The following is a 27,588-nucleotide window of genomic DNA, read 5'->3' on the forward strand; positions in this document are numbered from 1 at the left end:
ACCCCTTCAAAGTTCAGTACACTGGTTTATTTTTTCCATGACAGAAGAATTCCTTCTATTTTTCAGTGTCACATAAACCAAGACAAAAAAAAGGGTACAAAATTATCCAAAAATATAAACTGGATTCCATTTCATCATTACCACATTTGACAAGTGTTGGAGTGACAGCATTTTTCCCAGAAGGAAAAAAAACGTACAAAAAAACCCTAAATAGCTAAAAGGCAAATTCATTTAGTAATATCTAGCACTTAAAAGAGGCTGCAATATGCAACATATTCAATGTGTTGAGAGCCCACTGGCTCTAGAGACTGAGCTACAGCAAGTCGTTCACATAATTAACGCAAATAAGTTATAAAACAGATGAACCAGTGGTGTACACGAGACAGTGATGGCTGTGGTCAGTTTAACATAAAATAACATATTGCACCTTTGAAATGTCAGAGAGAAGTTGCTCATGAATTGTGGAAATGAGTATTTTGAATTCTCAAAAAAAAATTCTAGTTCACACCAACAGCATTCATCAGGACAACCACAGAAAACAAAATACAGAAGGGGAATATAAATGACAAAATTTTTACATAAAGTTAAAAAAAAAGGCATAGTATCTTGTTTCATAGAAATTAGGAACACACTAACGCATAACTAACAGGTTGAGGAAAATGGCTTTGATGTCTGATGAATGTATTAGTCTGAGGGTTGTGGTCTCAGAAGGCCTCCTGTGGTGATACGTAAGAAATGCATGTCTGACTGGAAATTTAAGATCCACAGCAAATGCTTGACAACTATTGAAGAGATGGAGGTCCAGTGTCACAGCAGAAGAGTCTGAAGTCAGAACTGAATTACACACAGAAGGCCCATGTGAGAAATGATCATATCTGTATAGGTTGAACTAATCACTTCTAAGAGAGCTTGTTTAGTCAATGGATTCCAGGGAACAGCAAATCATTAAATATTTTTGTGGGGATTCATTCGTCTTTAAAGAGACAGTAAAAATCCCTAATTCCACATTCTCAAATGTGACAATTTTCTCCTTTTTGTCATAAATGCTGGTGATCTGAATATCTTTGAGCTCTGGCCGACTGGTTATGTAGAACAAACCCTCTGAATAAATCACCACAGGCATTTTTCATTCAATTGTTCAGACAAGACAGATTATTCAGTAAGGGAAATAATTACTGGTTGCAGCAGTCTTAATTCAGTCAACCACATGCCAGAGCTTGAGCCCTAAGTCATTTAAGGTATCACTATGGTAACCAACGGGCAGCCCTTGTGAAAGACACAGGGATTCTGGATCTAACATGACCTGGATGGCTGAAAATCTTGACAAGAATCTGGAGCTGTGTAAGAGGAATACTGGGAATTGCAGTTTGTATTATGCATTCAATCACTGTTAAGAAGAGTGTGATCCTGTGATGAAGGGGAATATTTTCAACCCTAGCAGATAATGCATTAGCATCCACTTTAAAGCATAATGGCACAGAATAATGGAAAAGCCAAACAATTTTAGCACTAAAACCTGAGCCTGAATACAGTTTTTGTGAATAGGTACAAAGAAAACTATAATTAATCAATGTTGTGTGTCTAAGCTGGCATGACTACTCTATAAAGACAAAAGTGAAAACAATACAGGAACAAAACAATATCAAGAAAAAATGAGTCATCATAAATAAAAGCTATGACTTGTTTCAATGGCATCATATTCAAGTAATCTTGTTCAAGTCCCTGATACTTAGTGGTTCATGTAAACATTGGAGTCTTTAACACAGACACGGAACCAACAGTTCATTAGAAGGCAGCAGCAATTCCTATTTACAAAACACAAGCGTCCTCCACCTCGCCTACACCATGCTGGTCCAGTCACACCAGTTTGGGTTCAATTCTTTGTGTGGTGCAGGAGACACAAAAAAACATTTAAACTTTAGTACAGCAAAGCCTGCAGTTGCCAGAGGGTCACATTTACTCCCAGATGTGAGATGGCTCTGCCACAAGGCTAACTTTGGAGAAGAGAGGACAAAACAAAAACAAAAAAATGTAGGCTTGTTGAAGCTGATTTCACCTGCTGTGCTGAAAACAAGGAATCCGTCATTCCCCTCTGTGGTTGAATAAGGTGAAAAATTCTCAGAGGGGCCCTTCAGCTCCAATAATAACTGAATGAGTCAATGTTTCCTAAAATTACCTGTTATTTTTATTTCATATCATTCTGATAAATAACAGTTTTCTGTGTCTTCTTCTGTCGCTCTCAAACTGAAGCTGAAATAAAACACCAGCCATTTTTTCTTTCAACAATGTGTTCAATTTTTGGAATTAGAAATAAGACAATATGTCAAGCAGCAACATACCATTATCAAATACTTTGTATTCTGTGCACTTGTAAAATTAGCGCTAAACCAGTGGGTGTTGTATCACACTGCTGCTTTCATCTCATTCACAGTGATGAGTCTCATAGTAACAGATTTATAAATACCAGTTCACAATATGACTAACATTTTTGCATTGCCTTAGTATTTCATATGAGTCCACAGAGAATGTGTCACGTCAGTGTGATGACTTCCACTGGGTCTGTCTTGCCTTTTGACCTCTGCTTGCGTTTGAGGCGTCTCTGTGAGAGAGATGCGGGAGCTCGATGAGCTGAGGGGGCTGCGGTGCTGACGGAGAGGGACTGGAGGTCTATGCAAGGATAGTTTGGGGTTGGGACTTGGGATGGAAGTATTGCAGGGCCTTCCTGTCGAGGTTTGTTTTCCCTCTCCGTCTCCTGGCGTCACCTGTCGAAGCAGCCGGCTGTAAATGTGTGATGAGCTCCCAGGTACCCCCCGCTGTAGGCCATACTCAGACAGTGGCGGGGCTCTCCTGCGAGGGCCATCTGCACAGAAATGGGGCCCTGGAGCGGCAGCGACCGTACCCCCGGCTGGAGAGCAGAGGTAAGGCTTGGGTAGGAGGAGAACCCACTCCCTGAAGAAATGGAAGGAGCTGAAGTGAGAAGCCCCATCCTGTGGTTCTGAAGAAAGTCCTGAGACACGTTCACCACAGGCCCAAAAGCCTGGGAGTCAGCTAACACGTGCAGCTGGGACAGGGACGGGGAATTTTGGGAAAGGTGGGGGAAGCCATCAGGCTGAAAGAGCAGCTGTGGTGTGGAGGAGGTTGAGGAGGAGGAGGACGAGGAAGAAGAGCCCGGTCTCTGGATGACCGACACTGGAGATAAATGAGAGGTCTGGGGCTGAGAATGCAGAGAGGAAGGTCGGTGAGGAGGAGTAGATTTGGTCTTATTGGCCTCCTTTACATCATTGTCATGAGCACTGCGAAAAAGAAAGACAAACAGCTAAAAAATACACATCAAACCAGATCACAGTCAGGTGATTCATCCATTAGAACGGCTTTATAGCCTATGAACCTAAAGAACACAGATGTAAAGCCTTAACATCCTTGACCTTCGGTTACAAGGCCCAGATTACCAGCCTTGTTCTGTTCAGGCATTCTATCACAACATGTACAGTATAGCTTGTATGCTTGTGTTAGTGCAGCCCTTACAGCAGCATGAGCTCGATGCATTGTGTGAGGTGGTCCCACGTGTAGCCTGTTAGTAGATGAAGAGCAGCCGTCCAGCTTGGAGAAATCTGAAGGCAAATACGAGACGCTGCTACACATGCAGAAGCCACCTGGGATGGTCGAAAACTCAGGAAGGCATGGTCTGGAAGAAACCAAGAGTTTAAGATTTTCAGAAAAGACACCACAAGAGAATACGTGTGATAAACATCTCTGTAAAAACTCAGTCCAGCTGGTATTTTTCCTTTTGCCCACCTTGCAAAGAGACTTCCAAAAAGTAGTGGGTGTATTTGTCCATGAACGCCTTGGTCTTAGAGAGGGACGAGACGGGCCAGCCATTGTAAAGGTCGCCCTCCTGCACAGAGGCATGGAGGTAGTAGTCAATGAAGTGGGCGGGTGTGGGCATGCACAGGTTCCAGTCAAAGGTCTCCAGCAACAGAAGCTCCATTTTGATCAGATCCTTCTTGTTGAGAACCAAGTTCAGGCTGCACATAAAGCCCAAGGAGTTCAGCTGCTCCAGTTTTGGAACTCGGTCCTCCTTCTCTTCAAATTTACCTGAAAAGAAAGGAAGTATATTTACTGAATGGTATTTACTGCAATTCATATTCTGCAGTCCATGTGAAAATTTGATGCAACTGAACCACCCATATACTAAATAACCTTATGTATTGTATGTTTTACATGAGGGGGCATCCACAATTGATCCCTTGTATGCTTACCAGAGGAGTTTGCCTTTCTGGTTTTACAAGCTCATGACAGCTGATCATGGAATCAAGTCAAAGACACTTTCATTTCAGCCCATCTCAGAGCTGAACGTTGGCAGTACTGATGTGGCAGCATGCATCCTGAATAATGTTGGAATGCCGGAGTAGATATGGTTGGAAAATGATTTGTAACACCCATTTTAACTTCAATATGCACCAGAATATTGTGACAGAAATCGGATATAAGTTTGTGATCAACCCACGAGTCGGTAAAGACCCCTGACAGCAGCAGACTGATTTGACGCAAGACTGAATGGAGATTTTATCCTCCTGATGACAACAAAAGTCGGATGTTGGTGAAAACAGCTGAAAGCCATGTAAACAACAATAAAATATTCATAGCCATGCTTATGGTATCTGTTCACATTATAGATTTGATAAGGGTTCCCTATTGAATACAATTCATTGATTGCAGATTAAAATATGAATTTAATTTTCAAAAGTTAAGCAACAACAACTGCAGTACCTGATTGTTTTTATTCATGATTGAGACTGATGCATAAGAAGCACATTAATAGAGCTGAAATATTAAATCAATTCCATAGGAAGCTAAAATCATGATTATAGACAATAATATGTAATTACACACAATATAAATCCTAACCCTAACACTCTTCAAAACAGAATAGTATGGCCCTACATACCATCAGAACAGAGTAATAGCATAAAGTAATCAAAAGACATTATTAAATCTGTAAAATACAGATGGAGCTCTTGTAGACAAAAAATGTCTTAAGATTGTTCCTGAGTTGAATGAACTTTATTTTGTGCAACCACACAGAGATCAACCATAAAAAATTCAATTCACAACCCCAAGACAAATGCCTGCAGAGCAAAGCAGAACCGCTGACTATACCTGAATATCTGACCATAAAGCTAAAATTCTCACAGTGAAGCATCACCACAGGTTTACAACCTGACAGTTAGTGTGGATTATATTCAATAACTACGTTCTACAAAAGGACAGGGTCAATCTCTAACAGTTCTGTCCTTCTGACTAACTGATCCTCTCAGACATTACAGAAATGCCAACACGGACACCACCCCCCTGGCCAGGCATCCTTCCTTTCCACGGCAACAGACTTGGGGTCTTGGGTGTCCATTTAAAGAAGGGAGATTCTCCCTTTAATACAAAGGTCCAACAGGACTCTACCGCTGAAACTTAAAAGAAAGAGGCCTGAGGTGTCAGGTTTCACTTATAAAGAGGTCCCCCCATGTGCCTGAACTGCACACAGGAAGATGTGGGAACACATGGAGGACTTTAAACCAAGCTGACTGATCATAACACATCAATGTTGAATTTTTGATTGATGTCATAAATGACAAGATGCTTATTCCACTAAGTAGTTTGATTAATAGTCAGTTCATAAATGTTACATTTTGTTGTTAACTTTTTATGTGTCTTTTTAGTGTCTTTAATAACAACTATAACTCCTTACATATGTAGCTTCTGTATGACCAAACTGTTTTGAGCAGATGATTTAACAACATATCATACCAAGACACAGACCTGCAGAGCTACAGTACTTGCCTTTCATCCACTCCTTAGAACCATTCAGTTGGAAAACAATCAGCTTTGTCACAGTGTGCATCCAGCTGGAAAACAACTATTTACTTGAGGACCCCTTGGCATTTTATCCAAGTTTGAAAACCCAAAGTTTGAAAAATTGTGTTTTTTGGAGTTGCAGTTTCAAATAAATGAAGGCCCTTTGTAACGCTCCTATGGTTCTCCTTTATGTCTTAATACCCATAATTAAGAGTCTCTCAACATAGTGTGAGTTGTATCACTCGTGTTGTTATTGACCCTAAAACATAAGAGGGGAGAAGAAGAAAGAAAACAGAATGGCTAGAGAGGGAGGCAACGACTCAGAGAGCATGAGGGACGACATGAGTGGGGGGTCTGCAGCCCCAACAGCCAAAGGGGTAATTAGCAGAGAGGCAATAATGGCATCTCCCCCCTAAAACAGGAAACATTATGAAACAGGGCTTTTATACTCGCCAGAAACACATTCTACAGCCCAGTCCACACTTGCCTCATTCTCTCACCCTCACACCCTCTGGATCAGGCCTCTGTCTGCTGCTACACAGCTATGTCCACACTCACATTGCCATAAAATGTCATCAATGCCCCAAACCTGTTTGATCTCAAAGAAGGTACAGCACAAGCAACCGACTGATTGCCCTCTTGATTACTCCTCTGGTTTAGTAATGGGGGTAACAGGACACATGAGACATGGCCTGCCCAAAAGCTTTGAAGACAAATAACAAAACAACTTCAGATCCTACATAGGAAAAGCTTGAATTACAGCCATAAACCAGATTTGTTTAGTGTAAAATTGTACAGACAACAGTCTGTATTCTAGTCCTCGTTACTAAACATCGTGGATTCATTCATTTCAAGGAGTTGGCACAGCAGGGGTTCAGTTTCAGAGGACTCCAGCAAACACAGGTTATTGGGCCAAAGGAATTATCTTGGCTCTAGTTTATCTGCAGCACGATCCAGCATCATCAACAAAAATTGTGTGGTCTTACATGTGACAGGAAAGTGTAGTTAACTTATTTACATGATAGGTACAGTATTTCCTCACTATAAGGCGCACTGGACTATAAGGCGCACACAATAAAAAATGAATAACATTGATTTGATAAACTTCAGCGGCTGTAGTTGCACAATCTGTCCACTAGATAGAGCCGCGCTGCTCAGGCAGTAATGACTGCATTCATGGCTTCCTGATTACCTTTGAATGGTCCCTATTGTTATGTCAATAAGCCATTCTGAGCCTCATCAAGGAAACATGATCACTTGATCACTTTGCCATCTTAGAAAGAAGTCAACACGCATATTAAAAAACCTGACATTAAAAACTGGTTAAATTCATTACGAGTGCAGTCAGTTCGAACAGAGCGGATTATTTCCTGATCTGAAGTTCGAAGCAGATATTTAAGCTCCGACGTCATTTATTAATTAAATATTGTTTCGATCGATCGGTAGTCCAGTCGGAGTTGAGGTGCAGCTATTTGCTGCTGTGTGTCCTAAACATTTTTTTAGCTAGTTTTAATGTCAGGCTGCTAATTTACTGGCAAATATGACACTGTTTTACTCCTAGAACTGACTTTAACGTTGGTGTCTCCCGGAAGTGAATCTCACAGCACGTCGCTGCAGACAGAATACACAAGCCTGAATGCGCCCCTCGGCCGGCCGCCCAGAGGTATCAACTACATTTGTAAATCAATTGCAGTACAGTAGACACCTTTGTCTAGCAGTGACTCTAGCAGTGACTGCTCTTGAAATTTCAGAAAAGGCTGGAAGTTCAGCTTTGAGGGTCTTTCATTCACCTTTATGCCAAATTTCTCCGTGTGTTTCCACAGACTAATAGAATGGACCATCACTAGATTCCAGATGACAGCACAATGGTATTTTTTAGACCAATTAAGTTTAAAGTGGGTTATTTCCGACGCCAAATAGCTAGTAAATACTGAGATCAGTCAGTCAGTCAAACTTTAATAGAATTGTTGAAAGTTCCTTATGTATCTCCACGTAATCACCGGTGCTCCTTCAGTCTGCTCTACCGTCTGAGAGCAGCTCAGTCAGAGCCACTTTGGTGACGCCCCTTGACTACCGTTGTTAGGGGGCGTGGGCCCGAGTGCCTTGTGAGGGGGCTCCTCTGGTGGCGGAGTGCGGCATGACTGTCGGCCAGACTGCCGGCTTTTTCAGCGATCGTGTTTTTAACCAATATATTAATATTAATCCATATATAAGACGCACCGGATTATAAGGCACACTACGGGTCTATGAGGAAATTTTAGGCTTTTAGGTGCGTCTTATAGTGCGGAAAATATGGAAAAACAAACAAGTGTTTCTCATTTCATGTGCTGTAAACTGGTTTTTTTCAACTGGAAGTATCTGTGGGTTATTTAGAGGAAATATCTTACAAAAACAAACAAGACAAAGATATCTGACAGACAGGAAAAGAAGAATTTTATTGTTAACAGTTTTTGAGATGCTTTGTGTCACCTTCTGAGGAACACAACAAGTTAACTCTTGTAATTCATTTTATGAGTGAGACTTGAAGAAAAGATTTTTCTCTATAGATTTCACCTTATCTGGAGTGTTAAGAGTTACGTGATCCCTCTTTAATCAAACGGGAGGAAACACTTATGATTAAAAAAAGACTGCCTTTCCCATAATGCAACTACCGAACACTTACATCTCCTAGATTCTGGTGGTGAGAAAGTGCTGTATACACAAGAAGCAGTTAAAGGTCAGGAGTTAGCGAGAGGTATGACTAGATGCAGGCGCGCCCCTCCAGGTGTGCTGTTTGGCACAGAGGTGGAGGTTTTAACTGATGGGTTATTCAGAAACCTGTCAGCTACATTCTCAGAGAGGTCTGCTTATTCTTTTTCTGCAGTCATTATGTAAATCCAGACCATTTCAATTAGTCTTCAATGACTATTTAAAAATCAGCTCTATAAATTTCAGTCATACTGGAAAATGAAATGTTTTTCCAAGGAGAATGCATAGGTAGATCAAAGCACTAGCTTTGATCTATGGTCTTAGACTGGCCGCCTCCCTCGTCTTTCTATCTTATCTGTTTCCTGAGTGTACAAAAGTTTAAATTTAACCTTGACCTAGTTTTCTCAAGGTCAACATCTCATTTTCATCCCTTATGCTGCCCGAGTAATCTGATTTTTGTTTCATTTTTTTATCTTCAACTGTTGCGAAGATATTTGGTTGATAAATGAACGGACAGACAAACACACAAACACTGACAATTACAATAAATCACCGCTTTGAAGCGGGATGTAAACAACTGAGATGTACACCTTTAGAGCCTCGGAGCAATTACAAGGAGCTGTGGTTAGTGTGTCTCCTATTAATTATGTATGTAGGCTGTGCATACTAATGGGTTAGGGTTACCCTAAATTCCCCTATGGTAAGGCTGATAAGTGTGAGATCTCTTGTAGAAAACTCAAAACGTGGACGATATGGTCGAGTTAAACATAAGTCCATCAGCAGGACAACTTTCATGAATACATGCTGATGTATTTTCAGTTTCCACTCATGCGGTTTAATGATGATCATCTCCTGTCAATGAATAATCAAGTAAAGCAATCAATCTTCATTTTTTTCCCCACTCATATTTCTTACTGAACTGACAGCCATGGAGAAACTTTCCCTGGTCTTTAATTTTATTTGCTAGTTTGTCTTTCAATAGGAGTGTGAATTGAAAATGGTCACAGCTCCGTCTGTGTTACCACCCCTGGCCCCAGCAGGTCTAAAAAAGTAGCCCATTCCAACCCTTGACCCCTGATGCTAATGCTTGGTGACCAAGGAGAATCCTATAAGTGCAACTATGGGTGTGTGTGTATGTGTGTGTGTGTGATTTCATTTTAACATTTCAGCAATTGTTGATAGATTGTAACAACATAATAGATTACAGAAACAGAGACGAGGACCTGGTGCTACGGAAGTACACCATCTGTCTAAAAAAACAGACAGCACATCTTATTAAAGCTGTGTACACATCCCTAGATCATTTCTATGGTTCTAATAACCCACCTGACAGCGACTTCATTCAAGCCACTCAGCTAGGGATAAAAGGGAAGCGGGTTTCTTAATAATCTATTTTTCTGGGCGCCCTGCTGAATGGATCAGTTCCAACATGTTCCATTATGCAAGCCACCGTCTCTTCCTCCCTTTCTACCCTGTTTAACATCAGCAACCAACCTGCCTTTGAGGTACCCCTCCACTCGTTCCTCAACCCCCTAGGGATGGGGGGCTGCTTTTTACTGACTGCCCTGACCCAGGACTCGCTGGCTCTGCCTGTCCCCAACAAGGTGAGGGAACAAGGAGGAAACGGATCTAGCAACGCAGGGTAATAGGAAGCCAACAGAACCTCATTATTAAAATTTTAGTGTGGAATTAGAGCAATGGCATTTTAATGGAAATTATGTCAAGGCATTCAAAGTGAATTTTATTTTGCTTATCACAAAGAAGTCTATAGGTTTACTCAAAGGTTACCACAGCAACGTTCTCTTCATATAGCAAAAAAAAAAATAACCATGCCAACATGCTAACAACACGGCTGCACAAATGTGAACCTCCACCCTATGTCTGCTCCCCTCCCCCTCTCTGGAGAGGCTCGCTGCCTGGTTGGCTGTCCTGCTTCTACTTGCTGGGCTTTTGTTTGAGGCCTGACTCGGGGAGCATATGGCAGGTGCCCCTCAGCACACAGTTCCTCCCCACACCCAGACTGCAGGGCCTGGAAGTGCCCTGTGTAGGCAATAGAACTGAGCTTCTGTGTTTCACATGATGCTCTTCTTTTTTTTTGAAAACTGAATCAGATTTCCTGAGCAAAACAAGATAAAATCCTGCAAAATTTTGCTGGAAAAACACAAATAGCAAAAAATATATAAATCAACAAAAAACAGACCTTGAAAAGATCCGACAACCATAATTAAATATCAAGCATAAATCTCAAACATGTACATTGACACATTAAATCCAAGTGTCAAACTAACCACAGAAATAAACATTTTACTCTGGCTGTAGCTGGAAGCTGATGTCCATCCATTGTGATGGGATTAAGGCAGTAATACTATCCATGTTCTAAACTTAACTGCAATTTAAAGGGAAAAAAAGGGGGGAAAAGCCTATACTTCAGTCAACCACAACAAAAACACACCACAAGCATTGATTGAAAATCTTATGGTCCATTATTAAATAGGTACCGAGCTCTTTAAATACTTTAGAACAATGATATAGTTGTTTTTTAAAAAACAATCCAAAATGATATTATATCAAATATAATATAAACCTAATTTTGGCAAAGCGAACAGAATTTTACTTGTAATTACTAAAATCCAAAGTCTTTATTGAAATTCGCATTAAATAACCCAGGCTTTGGGTTTCTTTAAATAACTGGATTTACTGGAATTAGACCAGGTCTCTAAATGAGTGTCAAACAATCAATTTAACTCAATGGCTGTGGTTTTAAAAACTGACCATAATCTTACCCCTTCAAATTAAGAAGAGCTCATTCATGAACAAATACATGGGCACACAGCCATAGACAAAAACTCAAACACAATAGAGTAACAGGATTAAGCAGTGACTGTTGGGTGGGACAGAAGAGGATGTCAGTAATTGAAGCCAGGACATCTTTTTAAAAAAAAAAAGTACAAGCAGAGGGAAGCTGGAGAAGCTGTTCATCTAAGCCAGGTTCCAAAGCTAGCCAAAAACCAGAATCAAAAATTCAATAAAAGAACAAATGAATCAGTAGAAAGAACAGAAGAATATTTATCCAGGTTTAATTCAATATATTTATATCGCTGTAAGAGCAAGCTATCCAAACTATTCTTGGACTCTCATGAGATTGCTTCCAAACAAAATCTCTTCAGTCTCGTATTCAAATTCAGATGGCATGTGCACACATTTACGAACACACAAACACACACTGCCCTCCCATGTGAATGGGCCCTGTTCCAGAGTCCTACTTTGACAGCATCATTAGTCTAATTACCCATGATGCCAAGGGCTGCATTAATGTACAGAAAACCTTAGTGTGTTAATCACCAGACAGACACACACTAGTAACAAAAACCACATCCTGCACCAACACACACACACACACACACACACACACACACACACAGGTTTTATACGTCACAGCAGAAAAGCATGTTGGCTAGTAATTAACCAAATAAATCAAAATTCACCAACATCTGCAGAAACGCCAACAGCTTGAGAAAAATAAAAATTACCAGCGAGGAATAAGATCAACTGGTTAATGTAGGAAAGAAAAGAAGAGAAAGATAAATTGTATTTTGTTAGAACTTTGATATGACTGTTTATGAGTGCAATTTCCTCCGGGATTAACAAAGTATATATCTATCTACATCTGCTGCAAGACACAGCTATGAAGTATGTATTCAGCTGACAGCAAGAAAACTCAATATTTTTCAAACCTTAATAAACATCTGTAATAGATTTCAGAAAACATTAAATTAAAGAGAGTTTGAGGAGATAAATCAAGTGTTGGCATCAAGAAATGTTCCTGTCAAGTAGGTCAAGGTAGATTTAGGGACAGAGGTGGATGAACATAATGTACTTACTAGCTAGAAGCAGACAGGAGAGGGCAATGACGTAAAGCTGTTTGACGGCTACATCGTAGTGGTCCATGAACAGGTCTAACAGGTAGACGGCTAGGTGACGTGCTGTTGGACATAGATGGTAGCGATTACTCAGAATGGCCAACAAGTCTGCAAAATAGCGGCGCATGCCAATCTGTGGAGAGTGGGCCCGGTAGACTGGTAGCTTCAGCTCCTGAGGAGAGAGGAAGGACAGAAGATGGATGAGGTGGGGGTGGTGAGGAGCAGGGTGGAGAAGGAGAAGTGGTGGAGACACACTGGGGTAGTAAAGAATATGCATAATAATAGCAGAATTTCTTTCTGACTGGGGTTATTTGCTAACAGGAAAGCTTCAGGGGGTCTAAAATACTCACACCAAGACTAAAAATAAATACACCATCAGAAATCCTTCAGTCTCATTTGAATTTCATTTAATTCTCTATCACCATAGAGAACAGGAGCAAAATATGGGTCATTCCTGGGGTCTCCGAGTAAGGCGCCATGGGTGAGGGGTATGTATGTGTGTGGCAGGGTTGCGGGGGTTAATGGTGGGGGGGCAGGAGTAGATAGGATTAGGTTTCACCATTAGCAAATCTCCTATTCATGTACAATTAGCTGCATGTGTTTCAAAGTGGCAGGAAGATACTCGGGGGCATTAGCATTGAATGAGCCTTGGGTATCTTTCCAATCAGCTACAGAACACCAGGGAGCAAAAGACTCCAGTTTCAAAATGTGCCTCAGAGTAAAAAACAAACATTTAACATTCTGTCTCCATTTAGGCTGCTGATATCAGCTAATGTTCTTTGTTTCTCTATGAATTTGAGTTAAAAAAAAACATGTTATTTTTGGATTTATTTTGTGATTGAGGATTGGTATTTTAATCTCCTTAATCCAAACCAATAGAGGTCCTTAGATTAGGAGCATGCATTTGTTGTATAAAATGATTTTCAGTCCAACGTAGCGCTCTCTGCCTTCGACTCATCTTAACTGAACTAAAATAATAAAGATCCCAATGCTGATCATTTCTATCCTGTCTTTCCTAAAATGCCCATACGTCCACCCTGTGCCACAGCCCTCCCAAACTCTGCCTCTGGTCCATCTGTCCGTCTGAGAGTAATAAGTGCAGCAGGAGAATGGGGGTGGATGTGATGGTGGGGTGGGGGCTCCTGGAGTCTGGAGGGGCTCTGGGGTGCCGTACAGGGTGGAGAGGTGCCTTTGTGGGGGACCAACACCATAATTAAGGATTCCACAGCTGCCTCCACCTGATTTGCATGTCTGATAATTTGCCACATGCTATACAACACAGCTCTCTCTCACATCAGGGCATTACCACTGCAAAAATCATTAAGACTGCAGGGGAGCAGGCGCCATGCAGGAAATGTTAACATGCTGTAAAAGCCTTTTAAGATTCAGCTCTGATGGTGTTTCTGCCATTTTTCCTCTTCACAAATCTCACTGTGCTTTCAGCATATACTGTGTAAACAAAGATATCTTTACAGTTATCAAATGTTTACTGTAACACAGTGAAGAATTTTACTGTTCACTTAGGTGAGAAGTAATTATTTCCTTGGGTTATTTGAAAAGACAAACATTTGGAATGCAAATATTCTATTTTCAATTCGTCAGCTGATGTTCTTGAGATTAAATATTAACGTGTTTTTTAAGTGCAATTTTTTAAAACCATCACATTCTCAGACTTTCTTAGAGCTGCAACAATCAATAAATTTCTCAACTGATCAAAAGAAAATTAATTTGTTCTAGTTTTGATATCAAATAAATCAGTTAATAGTTATTACCTTTAGGAAATAGAATACAACAGTTAGCAACATCTTTATGCAATCTTTCTTTTGATCCTCTGTCAACTCACTGCAAAAATTATAGAAACTGGTAGCCGCTGCTGTTTTTATGATGCCGATCTCATATATATTAATATTATTTTAGCCCTTTTATGCCCACCTCCCAATATTAAAAGGTTTCTATATTTGTTTCTGACACATGAAGAGTGTTACATTCCTTTGTCTCACTTCCATTTTAAACGCACCACACATGCAATTTTGAAAACTAATCTCTAAGACACTGGAAACAAACAAACAGTAAATGACAGTAAATGTATTTTGATTACTGTATGTGTTGTTTTCATTTTCTGTTTAAATAAAAAAGGTAAAAAGAAGATAATCCTGTGCTGTTCTTAATTTTCATAACTTAATAGAAAAAAAATGTACCTATCGAAATAATTAATAATGAAAAACAACGGTAGTTACTGCCCTTATCTCTAGTGATGCGATCAAAAGAGATAGCATCCAACAGGAGGAACATCTGGTCTCAAAGGTCATCAAGGGGCATATAGGCAGTATTACCTCTGCTATTGGTACTTAAAGAACAATCAGTTTCTGTTCAAACAGAAAAAAGCAATCGTTTGTAAGTTCATGTATGATAGCTTACATTCAGGGACAGCAGCGGTTATGTGGGGCATTGTACATTAGTGTTGTAAAGCTTACCAGAAACACTGATCATTCAATCAAACCTAACTGATCTTCTGGTTTGTTTCATTGTGAGTCAGAACAGTGTGTGTTCTTTAGTTTCCAGCTGTGGATATAGACTTTCAGTCAGAAGGCCACGTCTGAGTCAGAACCTTTGTGTACATAAATGGCTCACTATAAAGACTCCAAAACATATTAGTGACAATCCAACACACACAGAGATCTATACAACCTCTCGTTTGTTGCATCATGAATAAACATCTGATTTTATTTTTATTTCCCTCAGAATGAAACTGGCAACCTGGAGTCACAGATCCATAACATCAATCCAGTGACAGATGTCTCCATGAAAGCAACACCAGAGGTAATATGATCGCACCGCAAGGTTAACTATGACTACTGAATAATCATGTCAACCCCTACATGTTATTTAGATCTTGTTAAAATAGTTCAAACAGGTTGGTGTAATTCTGTTTTCTTCCCAACTTTCAAAGCATTATCTCGAAAATAGTGAAAAACTGTCCACATATTCGCATTCCTCAGGTCACACTGGGTCATCAGAAGTCGAAGATGTTCCTAATTCAAACTGAACTGACTCATACTACTAGCTACAATTTCCCATCATATTAAAGCATTAAAGCAACGCTTCATGAGCTCAGACTCACCTTGATACGGAGGGATTGGTGGATATCTGCTGCCAACTGTCCTTTCCACCATTGCAACTCCCTTTCCATCTTTCCCATCCAGAGCAAACTTCAAGAATCGAGTTTTACCTGCAGAGACAAACGTGTCCAAAGTTCAAGCTCCTCATGATGAGGCTGAGACGCCCAGGATGAATAGGAACTGTTATTATAGAAGAATCCTAATGAAAACATTTTAGATGTAATAGACTGCAAAGATTTATTTAGAAGAGGCAAATAAAGTACTGACGTCTAAAATGAGTCTGTTTGTGTGATATATAATCGATTCCATTAAATTTGATAACATCCAGCTGATTCCACAGTGGAGGTCTCTCTCCACATGCAGGCCATTTTTCCTGCTCGGGAATTTAAATGGCCGAGTTAAATGCCCACTCGACCACGCTGGAGGTCAAGCGAATCAAAAGTCATTCATTAATGTCAGTGTTTGGGATTATTGTTCTGTACCGACCTCCCCAGCCCTTTGACTACCCACTACCCACGTTGTGGACACCATCACGGCAGGAGCAGCGCCGAACACAGAGGCTACACAAGTTAGCGTCATCTGCCAGACGAGCCCCGAAACACTCGCCTCGTGTGAAGAAACACGACTAAACAAAACCACACAATGATAAAAACTAAATATCATGACGTAATCACAGTGTGTTTTGTCCATTGCATTACTAACTTTCCATCATCACGTATGCCACTCACCACTCCGACTGGAATGCCCCCCCTAGACCCCTTTGTCTCAGTCCGACATCCTGAACCAGAGAACTCTTCTTCGGCTCAACTTTAAAGCACGACCTCTTTTATCTGGCCGGGGGGAAAAAAAACGACACACATCCGTGGTTAAGTGAACGAAACACCGGCCACCGCCAAATCCCAGCAACAGGCGTCCGGTCGAACCGTTCCCCCGAAATTGTTAACACTTTACCGAGAAATTCCGCTCGGTCGTTTTCTCCGCAGAGGCTCCGCTGTAACAAAAGTAAGCTCAACGGCTGCACCAGCTGCTGCTGTAGCGGTGAGAGGCTCGTGCTGCCGACGTAAAGAGCCAGGTCTGGATTGGGAGTTGTAGTTCTTTAGTCATGGTTTGAACTACAAACAATGAAAACGTGGAATAGCGATACAACGATAACATTTTGTTGTTGTTTTTTTCTATATTTTTACGACTAGACGTTTACAGTTTTCTTTGTGGTATTATAGTTTCTTTGGAATTTAATACAAATGTGAACCACTTGACTGAATGAACAATCTTGTATAAAAAAAAGAATGCTACATTCCAAAGTTCAATGTTTATATACCTCTTTGAAATCCCTTTAATGTTTTGGACAGGCTTGACGAAAAATTAAGCATGTTTATGAGGCGCTAACAGGAAGGATTTAAATGAATGAACAAAATTCAATGAATCAATGCCTTGCAATTAATATTAATCATTTCATTCACCATGATTAATGGCTACAGAAATTGTCTGTATTTTAATGAAGTATCCTTCTAATCAAGAATATACATTCGACATTGCTTTTGTTACTTCACTGAGGTGTCAAAGCTTCACTGTACAGATGATGGTACTTTATGTGATTTTGACACAAAAGGCTGTTTTTTAATGTCTTCTCTGAGGACGGTAATTTTCTCTCTGTCTCTATCTTTAATACATGAGCATGACTTTGTGATATGTCACCCAGTGTGGAAGAATATCATGTTATTATATGCAATTTACACAAGTGTGATAAAAACTCTCAAAGTGATGATGTGTTATATAAACAGGACAATAGAAAACATAAATGGCTATGTCTCCAGATTCCATTTGCTCTCTCTGTCCTTCTTTTTCAGACTTTTTACTGTGTAAAACACATCAAAATAAAAATGGTTCTAATAAACTATTTACACAGACAGTGAAGTAAACCCTGTCATCTGGCAGCATCCACTTTGGGAATGAAGTAATTATGCAGACAAAGAACATTTTAGCCATTATCAACGGTGACAATCCAAATTGTTAATTTGTTAAAAAATGTTACATAAAGGAATTATAGTATCCCAAACATTTTTTTCATCTTTGAAAAAGTCTATTTCTTGGTTTTACTGAATTCAAAGGCATCAAACTATACACACACTGCATCAATTTGTGTAATCAGGAAATAATATTTTCGTCAAATTAATATACAGGTAATAGCATTGATTTCATTTGACCTGCAATTATAAATCTTCCTGCTTTTTAAAATTACTGCATTATTACTGCTTTGTGACATTCTCTTACTAAAGTAATGTATAACTCCGCACCTCCATTAACATGAACCAAAAATTAAACAATTCTACTTTTTTTTACATTTTCTATAATTTTGTTGTGAATAAAAAATTCGCCATCGCGAATACCACAATCAAAACACATATCCTTTCAGTGTGAAGCAAACTGATGTGATTTTGCCTTTGTTGCAGACTTTTTTCTGTCCTTGTGCGCCCCCTGGTGTCAAACGTTGTAAACAACTGAAATATGCAGAGACCTACAACTGATGGGCACTTAATTCAGAAGTGAATTTGTGCAACATTTTGTGATAAATTTAAGTCAACCTATACTATAGCATTAACTGTCATCCTGAGCATTAGCTTCTCTATCAGCCCCATCGAGAAAGGTCTGGTCAGCATAGATAAGAAAACCAGTGAAGGTGCTGTCTGTCCAGAAAGGGTCAAAGAAGAGTCCGTTCTGCTCGGAGTAGAAGATCTGCAGCCACACCTGGTCAGATCGCTGCAGGTGGAGCACAGTTGAACCAGATGCCACGTCATGGTTCCCTGTATTTGCATCAAATGTCTTGATTTTGTACTGCCCATTGTGGACCAGGCCGATGGCCAGGTGCTTATTTGCCAGAGTGATATCATATGTGAAAAAATAGACCCCAGGAATGGCACAGACAAACTTCCCATTGCTCGTGTTGTAATGACCCCCTTCATTCAACAGGATTCTGTTGAAGCGGATGGGCAGTCGTTCTTCTGGGTAGCTCCTAGTCACCGCCACAGAGAAGGCTGAGCGGGCTGTCTTTCCACAGTTGCAGCCTCCAGGAGCTCCTTGCTCACCCACATCCCCTTGCTCTCCTTTTTGCCCTTGTTTTCCTACTACCCCCGGCACTCCTCGCAGCCCTCTCAGTCCTCGCGGTCCAGCCTTCCCTATGACACCTTCACGGCCTTTCACACCTGGCTTGCCTTGGTTCCCAGGCCTGCCTGGATCACCTGATGACAGATGCAGAATAAGGACATATTTTATTTTGTATACATGACATATCCTCCATTCTTTTGATGAGTAGTATACATATTGATTTGTGCTCCAGACAACCAACCTCCAGTGTCATCTGAAACTTCCATGGAAAACTATGAGACTCAGAAAAATCCAAATATCTAAAGACGCTATTACTTGTCATAGATAGTTTATTTGTAAGAATGTGTAGTTTGTCCAGTATGCACACACAAAAATGACTATCCATGGGATGGGATCTTTCAAACATAAAACATAAATCTCCAATAATAGACATACAAAAAGTCTTATTGGACAATTACAATGAAATAATTTCCAGAAAGCATTCTGACAACCAATAATGACAGTTGCGTTCAACCAGGTTTTACAGCTGAGGTCTTTTAAACATCTGTGTGAATCATCTTAATAACAAATTATAAAATATGCATGAAGTTTATTACATAATGTTGGACATTGTTTGTGTTAAGAGGGCCTGTAGTCTCCAAAATCCAACACAGATACAGGACAGACAGTCAGATGTTACCTCCATCCCCTTTTCCCCCGTTCCATCCATCCTTCCCATCAGGGCCATCCTTCCCTGGGGACCCCATTGGGCCCATGGCCCCTTGCGGTCCAGCAGGTCCGGGGTTCCCTGCAGGCCCCACTGGGCCTGGCAGACTGCAGACAAGCTGTGAGGGGTGGATGGTGATGTTGCGAGCTCTCTTGGGTAAGGCATATGTTGACTGAGAGAGGACAACTGACAGCAAGCAGAACATCACACATATCTGGAGCATGATGGGCCCTTTGGAGTCGCCAGGAGATGAGGGAAAGTAGCTGAATACATTTATTGTAATTTTATGAGTTATTCTCTGTCAAAAGACGAAAGTCTACATTCACAGAAAAAAACCTGCCAAGTTTAGATTGAACTTGAGAGCGGCGGTGCACTAATCAAATAATAAAATGTTTAAAAGATGGCATATACTATAAATGTAAGTTTAATGTTATTTAATGTGCAAGAAGTAATGGGTGAAAAGAAATCCCAAAGTGCCACTCCAAGCATATTTTCACTGGACGAGTGCTCCAGATGGTTTAAAAGCAAAGAAAAACAACTCACCCGTTGAGATTATGGTCAGTGCTAATAGTTGTTTTACACAAATCCTTTATCTGAATTAAAGTGCACAAACTCTCCTACATGGTTTTCCAGTGATCGAGTTCTTCAAGGCAAGTAAGTACTCTATTGTGCAGCTCAGTAAATCCGTCCATAACATCCGCCCTGTACACACTGCCAAAGAATACTTTCACCATGATGTCACTACACTCAAGTCTGTGCAGCAGTACTGCACAGCTGATGTGGTTAGCTATCATGTCTTCATACACTGTGTGGCCAAACAGAAGTTCTCTCAGATGTGTACCTATCATGAAGAAGTGTTTAATTTTAAATCATGATTTAGTTGATCATTTGTGTAACCTCAACAACAACAAAACAAAGTGGTCTGCATCTATTTGTTCCTATTAATCCCTGTGAGGCAGAACGAAGCACTGGGGGTCAGAATGTTCCAGCTGTTGGGTGAGGCAGTGCCTTTTGTTTAAATTCCAGTGAATGGTGCCTAGAGGCTCTATAACTAATGTAACTGTAACATACTGCATAGAGCAAAGAATATAATGGGGAAAATATGAAGACATTTTCTAACATGAGGGACAGAATTTGGTCGTGCACTGACTCATTCGTCCATGTGAATTCTTCTAAATTGGATGCACTAAGACATGTGTCAAACTCAAGGCCCAGGGCATAAAAGGTCAGTGTCTAAAAATAAATAAATGGGTTTTTTTGGCTGTTTAAAACTACATTTCCCACAATGCGGTAATTAAGCCCATTTTAACTTTGACAAAAACGTTTTGAACGAAGTTAATGTCCAAACTTGTGTTTGATGTTATTTTTCTTTATTAACTTGGATTCTTTGATCCTTGATTGATGGAGTTCTGTAGGTTTAATAACCTGACAAATTAAAAGGATATGTTATAACATAGAAACAAGCAAACAACTGTAAAGTTTGTATCTTGAATAAGTAATTAGTTAACATTAAGGAGTAGTTACATTTATTTTAGAAATATTTTCCATTACACTGAGTGACATTCACTTACATTTATAAATTACAATCTGGCCCTTTGAAGACGGCCATTATGCTAAAGTGAAACTCAGTGAAAAGGAGTTTGACACCCTTGCAGAGATTTACAGATTGATAGGCAGAAGACGACCATGATCATAATTTACTAATGTAGATTACTCTGTCATGACACTTTGGTAAGTCATAACAGTTATAATCTGTTGAAGATGGAGGGCACTGACTTTGGGGGGCAGTCTATTACTTTGACAAAAAGTTAATTTAACTAAATCCACAGCTTCAAGCTGGTGTGTCACAAGTACATCAAGTGGCGTTTCATTTACATTTAGGCTTCTTAATCCACCTAACATTCACGTGGACTTCAGTTTCATAACTATGAGCTATAATTTGATCCCATGTGTTTAGTATTCAGTTACTCTATCTCCAAATGTAACAAAAGTTGACTGCCAACTTTGCAAAAAACAATTATAGTTATTTATGATGTACAGTAATTAAAGAAGTGAAGAAAACACAATGCACTGCTTCACTGGAACTGAGATGCAATCCTCTCTTGCTTTTTCAAACTGAAAATCTAATTTTCTCCAGCAGTTTTCGTCCAGGTCACATTAAAGGTCATCATTAAAGACAATGAGAGAAATAACAATTATTTAAAGCAGTGATTTAAGCTGATTTGGAAACAACCTTTAACATTTACAGTGATGTTCAAGTTTATTGCTCCTAACATTTCTAATGACAAAAAGTTTTCAGTCAAATCTAAGATATAGCAGATTTTACTATAAAAATTCTGCATTAATCCCACAAATGGAGTTTGCTGTACATCCTTTATATTTCCTTTTCTGTGAAACTGATTGAATGCAAAATAAAATTTACCTTATTGCCTCACAGCAATTAACATTAACGTGACATAATAAAAAAGCATGAAAAATTTAAATCAACAAAATGCTGTACATTTTCTTTGACGATGGTGAACCCAACAGAAAACTCCGCCTTTATGTCTACTGCAAAAGTTTTGTTGAGACTGAGACATTTTGCTCCACTTAGCAATGGTTCTGGAGAAGTATGGAATATTAGGGAAGAATTCATGGGAGTCAGCAAAGACCAGGAAGGTCACTGTCCCAGGAAGGAAGCCATTGGATCGTCTGGCCGGGCACGTTTCATGCGGAAGGCCTCCATCTCCTCCTCGGTCGGTGCCTTGACTTCCTGCAAGCTGTTGTATGGCCTCTTTCTCTCCTCCAGCTGCATTAGCGCATCTATGTGTTTTCCATGCTTGTCCTCTGCCTCGAGTGCCTGGAAAGAGAAAACAGGTGGGAAGTCAATCCGTCAAAAAAAATCAATTAACCCAGAGAGATGAAGACAAAAATAACTTTACCTTCTTTAGTTTCTCCTTCTTCTTTTCTTCATCATCTGAGTCACCACTGTTCTTTCTGTTCTTCTTTTTCTTCTTCTTATCCTTTGCCATCTTATCCCGATGCATCTGGAGATTAAACAAAATAATTCCATGACCAAACTGAATGTGCATTTTCCCTGCCAACAAACCCCCTCCATCACCCCTACTGGACATTTCCTCAGCTTCACTTACTTCCAACAGAGTCTTTACTGGTTCTTCCTCTTGAGCCTCGTTCAGTCCCTCTTCAAAGGGCACACAGTCCGAGTTGTTCTTCACATTAAGGAGAAAACAATAACAGCAGTGTTAAGTTATTAAAACAGTGAATTAAACTAAGCTTTTCATCATTCTTAGTCCTTTATATTACTTACTACTGCAACTCCAGTCTCTCCTGTGCAGTAACTCTGTTTGACCATGGAGTGACAACATTTGTATCCCCAGGAACCATCTTTCCAGAAGGAGCCCCAGATACACTAAAAACAAAAGATTGTTTCATGTACGTAAACAACTGAATCAAATAAAAATAGCTGGGGGTTTTTCTCTGGGGCCATGGAGTCCTCACAGTGTGGTTGTTGATGAGCACGTCCTCCTCATACTTGGAGCGAGCCACAGCCTTCTCAAGCCCCTTCAGCACAGCGCCATGACGGGAGTACTCCACGTAGTCCTCCGTCTGGGCCAACAGCAGCTCCCGTGGCGGTGCATTCAGGTGTTGTTCACCTCCATACTGGTTGTTGTATACAAAAGAACAAACATTGGTGACGTCTTCTAAGCTCCAACACGCCATGCAAGTTAGGGCTGAGTGGCACAAACTGAAATCTTAATGACAAATTTTTGCCTAAATTGATGTTATATATTCTGATTTAATAAACTAATAATGACATGGAATTGACAACCTGCTCCCATAAAAATGTATCCCAATAGTGTACCTTTTCTAAAATGCTGTCCCTCTGTTTCTCCTTGAAGTCCTCCTTCTTGACTTTGAAGGACTTGTGGAGCAGCTCCAGCTTGGTGGGATCAGCCTGGAGATGCACCTCAGAGCCTCTCTCATAGGCGTCCCAGGCAAACACTATCATTTATGTTCAAAAGACAGACATGTTTTATTGGTATATGAGTGTTGACACACTGAATGTTTCTTGCAAATGTCTGATTTGCTGCTGTGATAAATGTCCTTTTTGATCTTACTCAAATCAATTGAGGAATTGTGCAATTTCCTCCAGGATTAATAAAGTATATATCTATTAGTTTTCGTGTTGATGTAACTAAAACAAACATATCAGTGAAATTGAGAAGTTCCTCAAAGCCATCATCAGTAAATTTTTTCACTGACGTACCAATAATGACAGTAGAGAATACTGTTGTAAAGATGCAAAAAATACACCTACTAATATACACATAGTGAGCTGAAACATCTGGGAGACTTACATTGTGTTTGAGCCATGGTGATTGTGTCCCCAGAATAGCGGGCAAAATTATCTCCAGCGTAGCCCACTCTGCCAGAAAACACAGTTAAAAAACATTTAATGAAAGCCCTCGAGAACTTTTTAGGAATCAGGAAGAACATTAACTCACTCCTCAGGGTTCATGCCAGTGCTGGAGTACGGATTCTCTCTCATGGCTCGAGTCTTCGGGTCATAGTATGCTGAATTTGGATCCAAATTCCTCAAGTACTGCAAGAAAGAGAAGCAAGAAGTTCAGGCAACTGGTTGTCTCTGACTTCTTTAATAGGACCTGCTTTAACTTTGGACACTAATCATTTTCCACCACAAATAAATGAACGTTATCACAGGTAGAAATCCAACAGTAAAAATGCAGTTCAACTCAGGGGAAAGCAGCAGATGTGACCTGACTCTTACTTTAGCGGTGTCTTCTCTGATACGCAGATTCCTGACTGTGATCCGTCTTTTAGAGTCAAAGTTCTGACCAGGCATGTCAATGTCATCGGCATACTTATCTTCATCTTCATCCTCACTGTCATGTTCCCGCTCCTGCAGAAAAATTATATAAAACGAAACATGCATGGTGTTCCAGCCAAAAGACCGCCTTGTAATCACTGGATTATTAGTGACACATTTATTATCAGTGAACTTGGCATCAGTGAACACTTACAGTTTGGTCCAGTTTTCCAGAGGCCAACTCATCCTGAAGTTTCTGTGCCTTCAGTGTCCTTTTGGCCTGAGATGCAGATACAAACACAAGTCCAAAAAAACATTTAAAATTTTTATAGTCTTCACTGAACCAGAAAAAGGTGCAAAACTTAACTAACATAACCTTTGTATTCAACTTCAAGTACATTTTTTGATTGCTCTTCTGCATTTGGGGTTTTGGGTGTCAGGTTAGGGTTAGGGAAGTGACTGTATACAGACTGTTTCAATGAGGCTTTCAGTCATACAGTCAACATAAGATTAGATAAATAAGCAACAAAACATTTTTCTTAAACCAAGGTGATTTCACATTTGCACTGCTTACCAGATCGACTTTGGCATATTCCTCTACGATACGCTGATGTTCCTCAGGGTCATACCCATTCCAGCGGTCACGCTTCCCATCATAGTCCAAATCAAGTTGTACCTGAGAATGTTCATCTGCAGCTAAGCCTGTGCCTGTATACTTCGCCCCAACCTTTCTGGGCCGCTGAAGACAAATATGAAAGTCAGAGGTTGCACTATTATTTATCACCGATAAAACATTCTGTACGGGAGAAACAGGAGATGATCAAAGATAGCTTTATTAATTTCACCTCCAAGCAGTCCTTTTTCTTGTGCGTCATGGCACCGCAGTTTTCACATGCCCCCTTACGAAATTTAGTGGAGACAGAATTCTGTTTGGTGGAGAGAAAAAAAAATATTGTTATTAAAAGTAGCGCTACTGAACATGTGTATTTGATCTGTAAAAGAATCCAACTTTACTTCAATGAAACACATCAATGTTCGTAATAGTACTGACATATTTTGCAAATGTGCCAGCAAATGTGTCATCTACTGTATTAAATCCTCCTGAACATTGCAAGGGTAAAGGTGGAATTATTTGGACTTAGATACATCATGACATAAAATAAGATGTTGAAACCTCAGAATCAGAGATAAGGATGGCACTCAGCACCAACCCCTGAATAGGAGCCAGTAAACCCATGATTATTTTCAACTATACTTGCTTTTCAAGACTCACTATTGACAGGAGTTTACATTCTTTACATTGACACTCTCAGTTTTTTTCTCTCCAATATTCGCACAATTCTCCAGACTTATTTTCATAGTGATTCAGCTCACCTCTTGCACTCCTCTCTTGTACCACTCTCCAATAGCTGTGTATTGCTTCTCATATTCAGTTTGTGGCCTCTGATGCTTCAGTGTGGGTCTTTTGGATGGGTCGATGTACCATGGCACTGATGAAATATATTGTGGGATGTGAGGGTTTATGTCTCTGGAAAAGAAAAGAGGTAGCATGACTGATTCACGCCAATATCACAACAGCTTGACTCTAAATATGACATTATTTAGATAGACTCAGACTCAGAAACACAACATTAATTTCATGTTGGGGACTACAACTTACTTCCCCTCCTCATCCACCTCAGCTGGAGCATTCCCCAGCTTTCTCTGCTCCTCCAGCTCCTTCTTCTTCCTCCAGTCCTCCCTGGTCATCTTCTTGGGTTCATCCAGGCCCACGATCCCCTCCGAGGCAGTGGTCGCCTGCTCAGTCATCTTGGAACCTGCAACCATAAATACACCACATCAAGCTTTCAATACAGCCAGAAAACAAAGTGACATATCAGTTAAATATATATATAGTTTTCATATACTTATGAATTACTAGTCTTAACACAGACAATCGCATTTTGTGAAAAGTACAGAACTTCAGACAGGAGCAGCCGTCGCTCCGGTGTTAGCAAACGTGAGCTAGCTTGTTCACAAACTGACCTCAGTGTAAACGAAGTAACTTTCATTTTACACTGACCAAATAAAAAACTTCATTACCTTGGGTAGGATCGGATAAATAAATAGGCCTTAGGTGCTGTGCTCGTCAAAACGCTTACTTTCGCAGTTTGTTTATGAGGTTTGTTATATTTACACTAAGAGACGAGCGTCACCATTTTGCGTCAACTGGTGTTACGTCACTTCCTGTCTTCCTTTTTGACTCAGAGACTCACTTTCGGAAAGAGCGACATCTAGCGGACTCTGCCTCCGACGCGGACCCCGTCGATCGTAAAGGCGGTGCAGGGTAGGAATTTGAAAACGCATCACTGTGTTTACTTTATGTAAATATTTGAGAGAGTAGCTTGTCTCTATAGAAATTTTAAAAAAATATTTTCTTGCTTTTATTGGGTATGTCAATTTAAGCCCCAGTAAAACAAACATGTCATACATGAACTTAAAACAAGTAAATTCTTACATACAGCACAGTTTAGAACAGGAAAACTGACAGCTTAGGGACTAAAATAAGGAATTCTTTGACTACCGTGTTTACAAATGAGGACAAATCCAACTTAAGCAAAATTCTGAAACAATGCAAATGGACCTCCTCTCAAAATAGAACAACTGTTCAGTTTTTATGACTGGAACTAAAAAGCTTGACCAAGTCATTTATATCCAGTGTCTTTTCCTGTCTAGACTTATGACCTCAAGTGAACTCCAATATCATCTTCCATTGTTGTTCTCAGGTGTTCTTTAACCAGGTTTGGGGCTGATAAGCTGTGCTCACCTGAGTCACTGGTATTATAACAGTAACCCTAACAAGAAAATTTCGTGAATTATGGTGTCAGATGACAACAAAGACCTCCTCCATCTTCTGAAGGTCTTTGATTTTATCAGAAATTACACTGGAATTTTTTGGCAAGCATAATACTGTCACAACTGCTATTGCTCTGGCACAGCAAAAGTTAATTACGGTAAATAAATCTCTATCAATATAGTCTGTTCAAAATAATGGAAATATTAAACAGTAGGAAACCATCAGGTTGTTTAGGTGCCAAATAGCCTTAGTGTGGACCTTAGTGTCACGTTACCTGTTGCTGCTTACCTGTCATTATCTGTGTATCCTGACCTGATAAATTTCGTTAGTCACCCTGGTCTGAACATGGTCCGGAGCTGGTCAGGTCACACTCTGCATATTCAGGTCCACACTGGTGTAAATCTGGTGTGGACCATTAAGACAAGGTTTCTAGTTAAATATGACAATCCCTGATCTCAAAGGCTTTTGACATGAGAAAAATGCAAGGATATGGAATTAAAAAATTAGAAAATCCCGTAGTTTAAATGGAGTTCTCCAAC

At 40.1% G+C, this 27,588-nt stretch overlaps 3 protein-coding genes across 5 annotated transcripts; all 3 read right to left on the minus strand.

Annotated features, from left to right (window-relative positions):
• On the minus strand, window positions 1-16,541 carry ccnjl (cyclin J-like). The gene is made up of 7 exons (XM_068325168.1): window positions 16,529-16,541; window positions 16,306-16,407; window positions 15,580-15,687; window positions 12,420-12,630; window positions 3,796-4,095; window positions 3,526-3,685; window positions 1-3,293 (listed from the first exon to the last, which is right to left on the minus strand). Exons 3-7 carry the CDS (start codon window positions 15,655-15,657, stop codon window positions 2,759-2,761), a joined length of 1,284 nt encoding a protein of 427 aa, XP_068181269.1. The 5' UTR covers window positions 15,658-15,687; window positions 16,306-16,407; window positions 16,529-16,541; the 3' UTR covers window positions 1-2,758.
• A 340-nt stretch (window positions 16,542-16,881) lies between these two features.
• c1qtnf2 (C1q and TNF related 2) lies at window positions 16,882-20,095 on the minus strand. Of its 3 annotated transcripts, none has more exons than XM_068325170.1 (3): window positions 19,929-20,095; window positions 19,359-19,648; window positions 16,882-18,813 (listed from the first exon to the last, which is right to left on the minus strand). In XM_068325170.1, the coding sequence occupies exons 2-3, from the start codon at window positions 19,606-19,608 to the stop codon at window positions 18,173-18,175; spliced, it is 891 nt and encodes a 296-aa protein (XP_068181271.1). In that variant the 5' UTR covers window positions 19,609-19,648; window positions 19,929-20,095; the 3' UTR covers window positions 16,882-18,172. The 3 variants fall into 3 exon arrangements, with proteins under 3 accessions (XP_068181271.1, XP_068181270.1, XP_068181273.1); XM_068325169.1 differs by having other exon boundaries at window positions 16,883-18,813; window positions 19,359-19,616; XM_068325172.1 differs by having other exon boundaries at window positions 16,885-18,813; window positions 19,359-19,503; window positions 19,929-20,094.
• A 1,690-nt stretch (window positions 20,096-21,785) lies between these two features.
• On the minus strand, window positions 21,786-26,434 carry slu7 (SLU7 homolog, splicing factor). The gene is made up of 15 exons (XM_068325167.1): window positions 26,296-26,434; window positions 25,874-26,030; window positions 25,588-25,741; window positions 25,059-25,139; window positions 24,788-24,952; window positions 24,428-24,493; window positions 24,175-24,306; window positions 23,891-23,988; window positions 23,744-23,811; window positions 23,248-23,387; window positions 22,884-23,045; window positions 22,693-22,794; window positions 22,517-22,594; window positions 22,307-22,411; window positions 21,786-22,224 (listed from the first exon to the last, which is right to left on the minus strand). Exons 2-15 carry the CDS (start codon window positions 26,020-26,022, stop codon window positions 22,045-22,047), a joined length of 1,680 nt encoding a protein of 559 aa, XP_068181268.1. The 5' UTR covers window positions 26,023-26,030; window positions 26,296-26,434; the 3' UTR covers window positions 21,786-22,044.
• Between the last annotated feature and the right edge of the window lie 1,154 nt (window positions 26,435-27,588).

Source organism: Antennarius striatus, chromosome 10, assembly GCF_040054535.1.
Source record: "Antennarius striatus isolate MH-2024 chromosome 10, ASM4005453v1, whole genome shotgun sequence".
In the NCBI taxonomy this organism is placed as follows: domain Eukaryota; kingdom Metazoa; phylum Chordata; class Actinopteri; order Lophiiformes; family Antennariidae; genus Antennarius; species Antennarius striatus.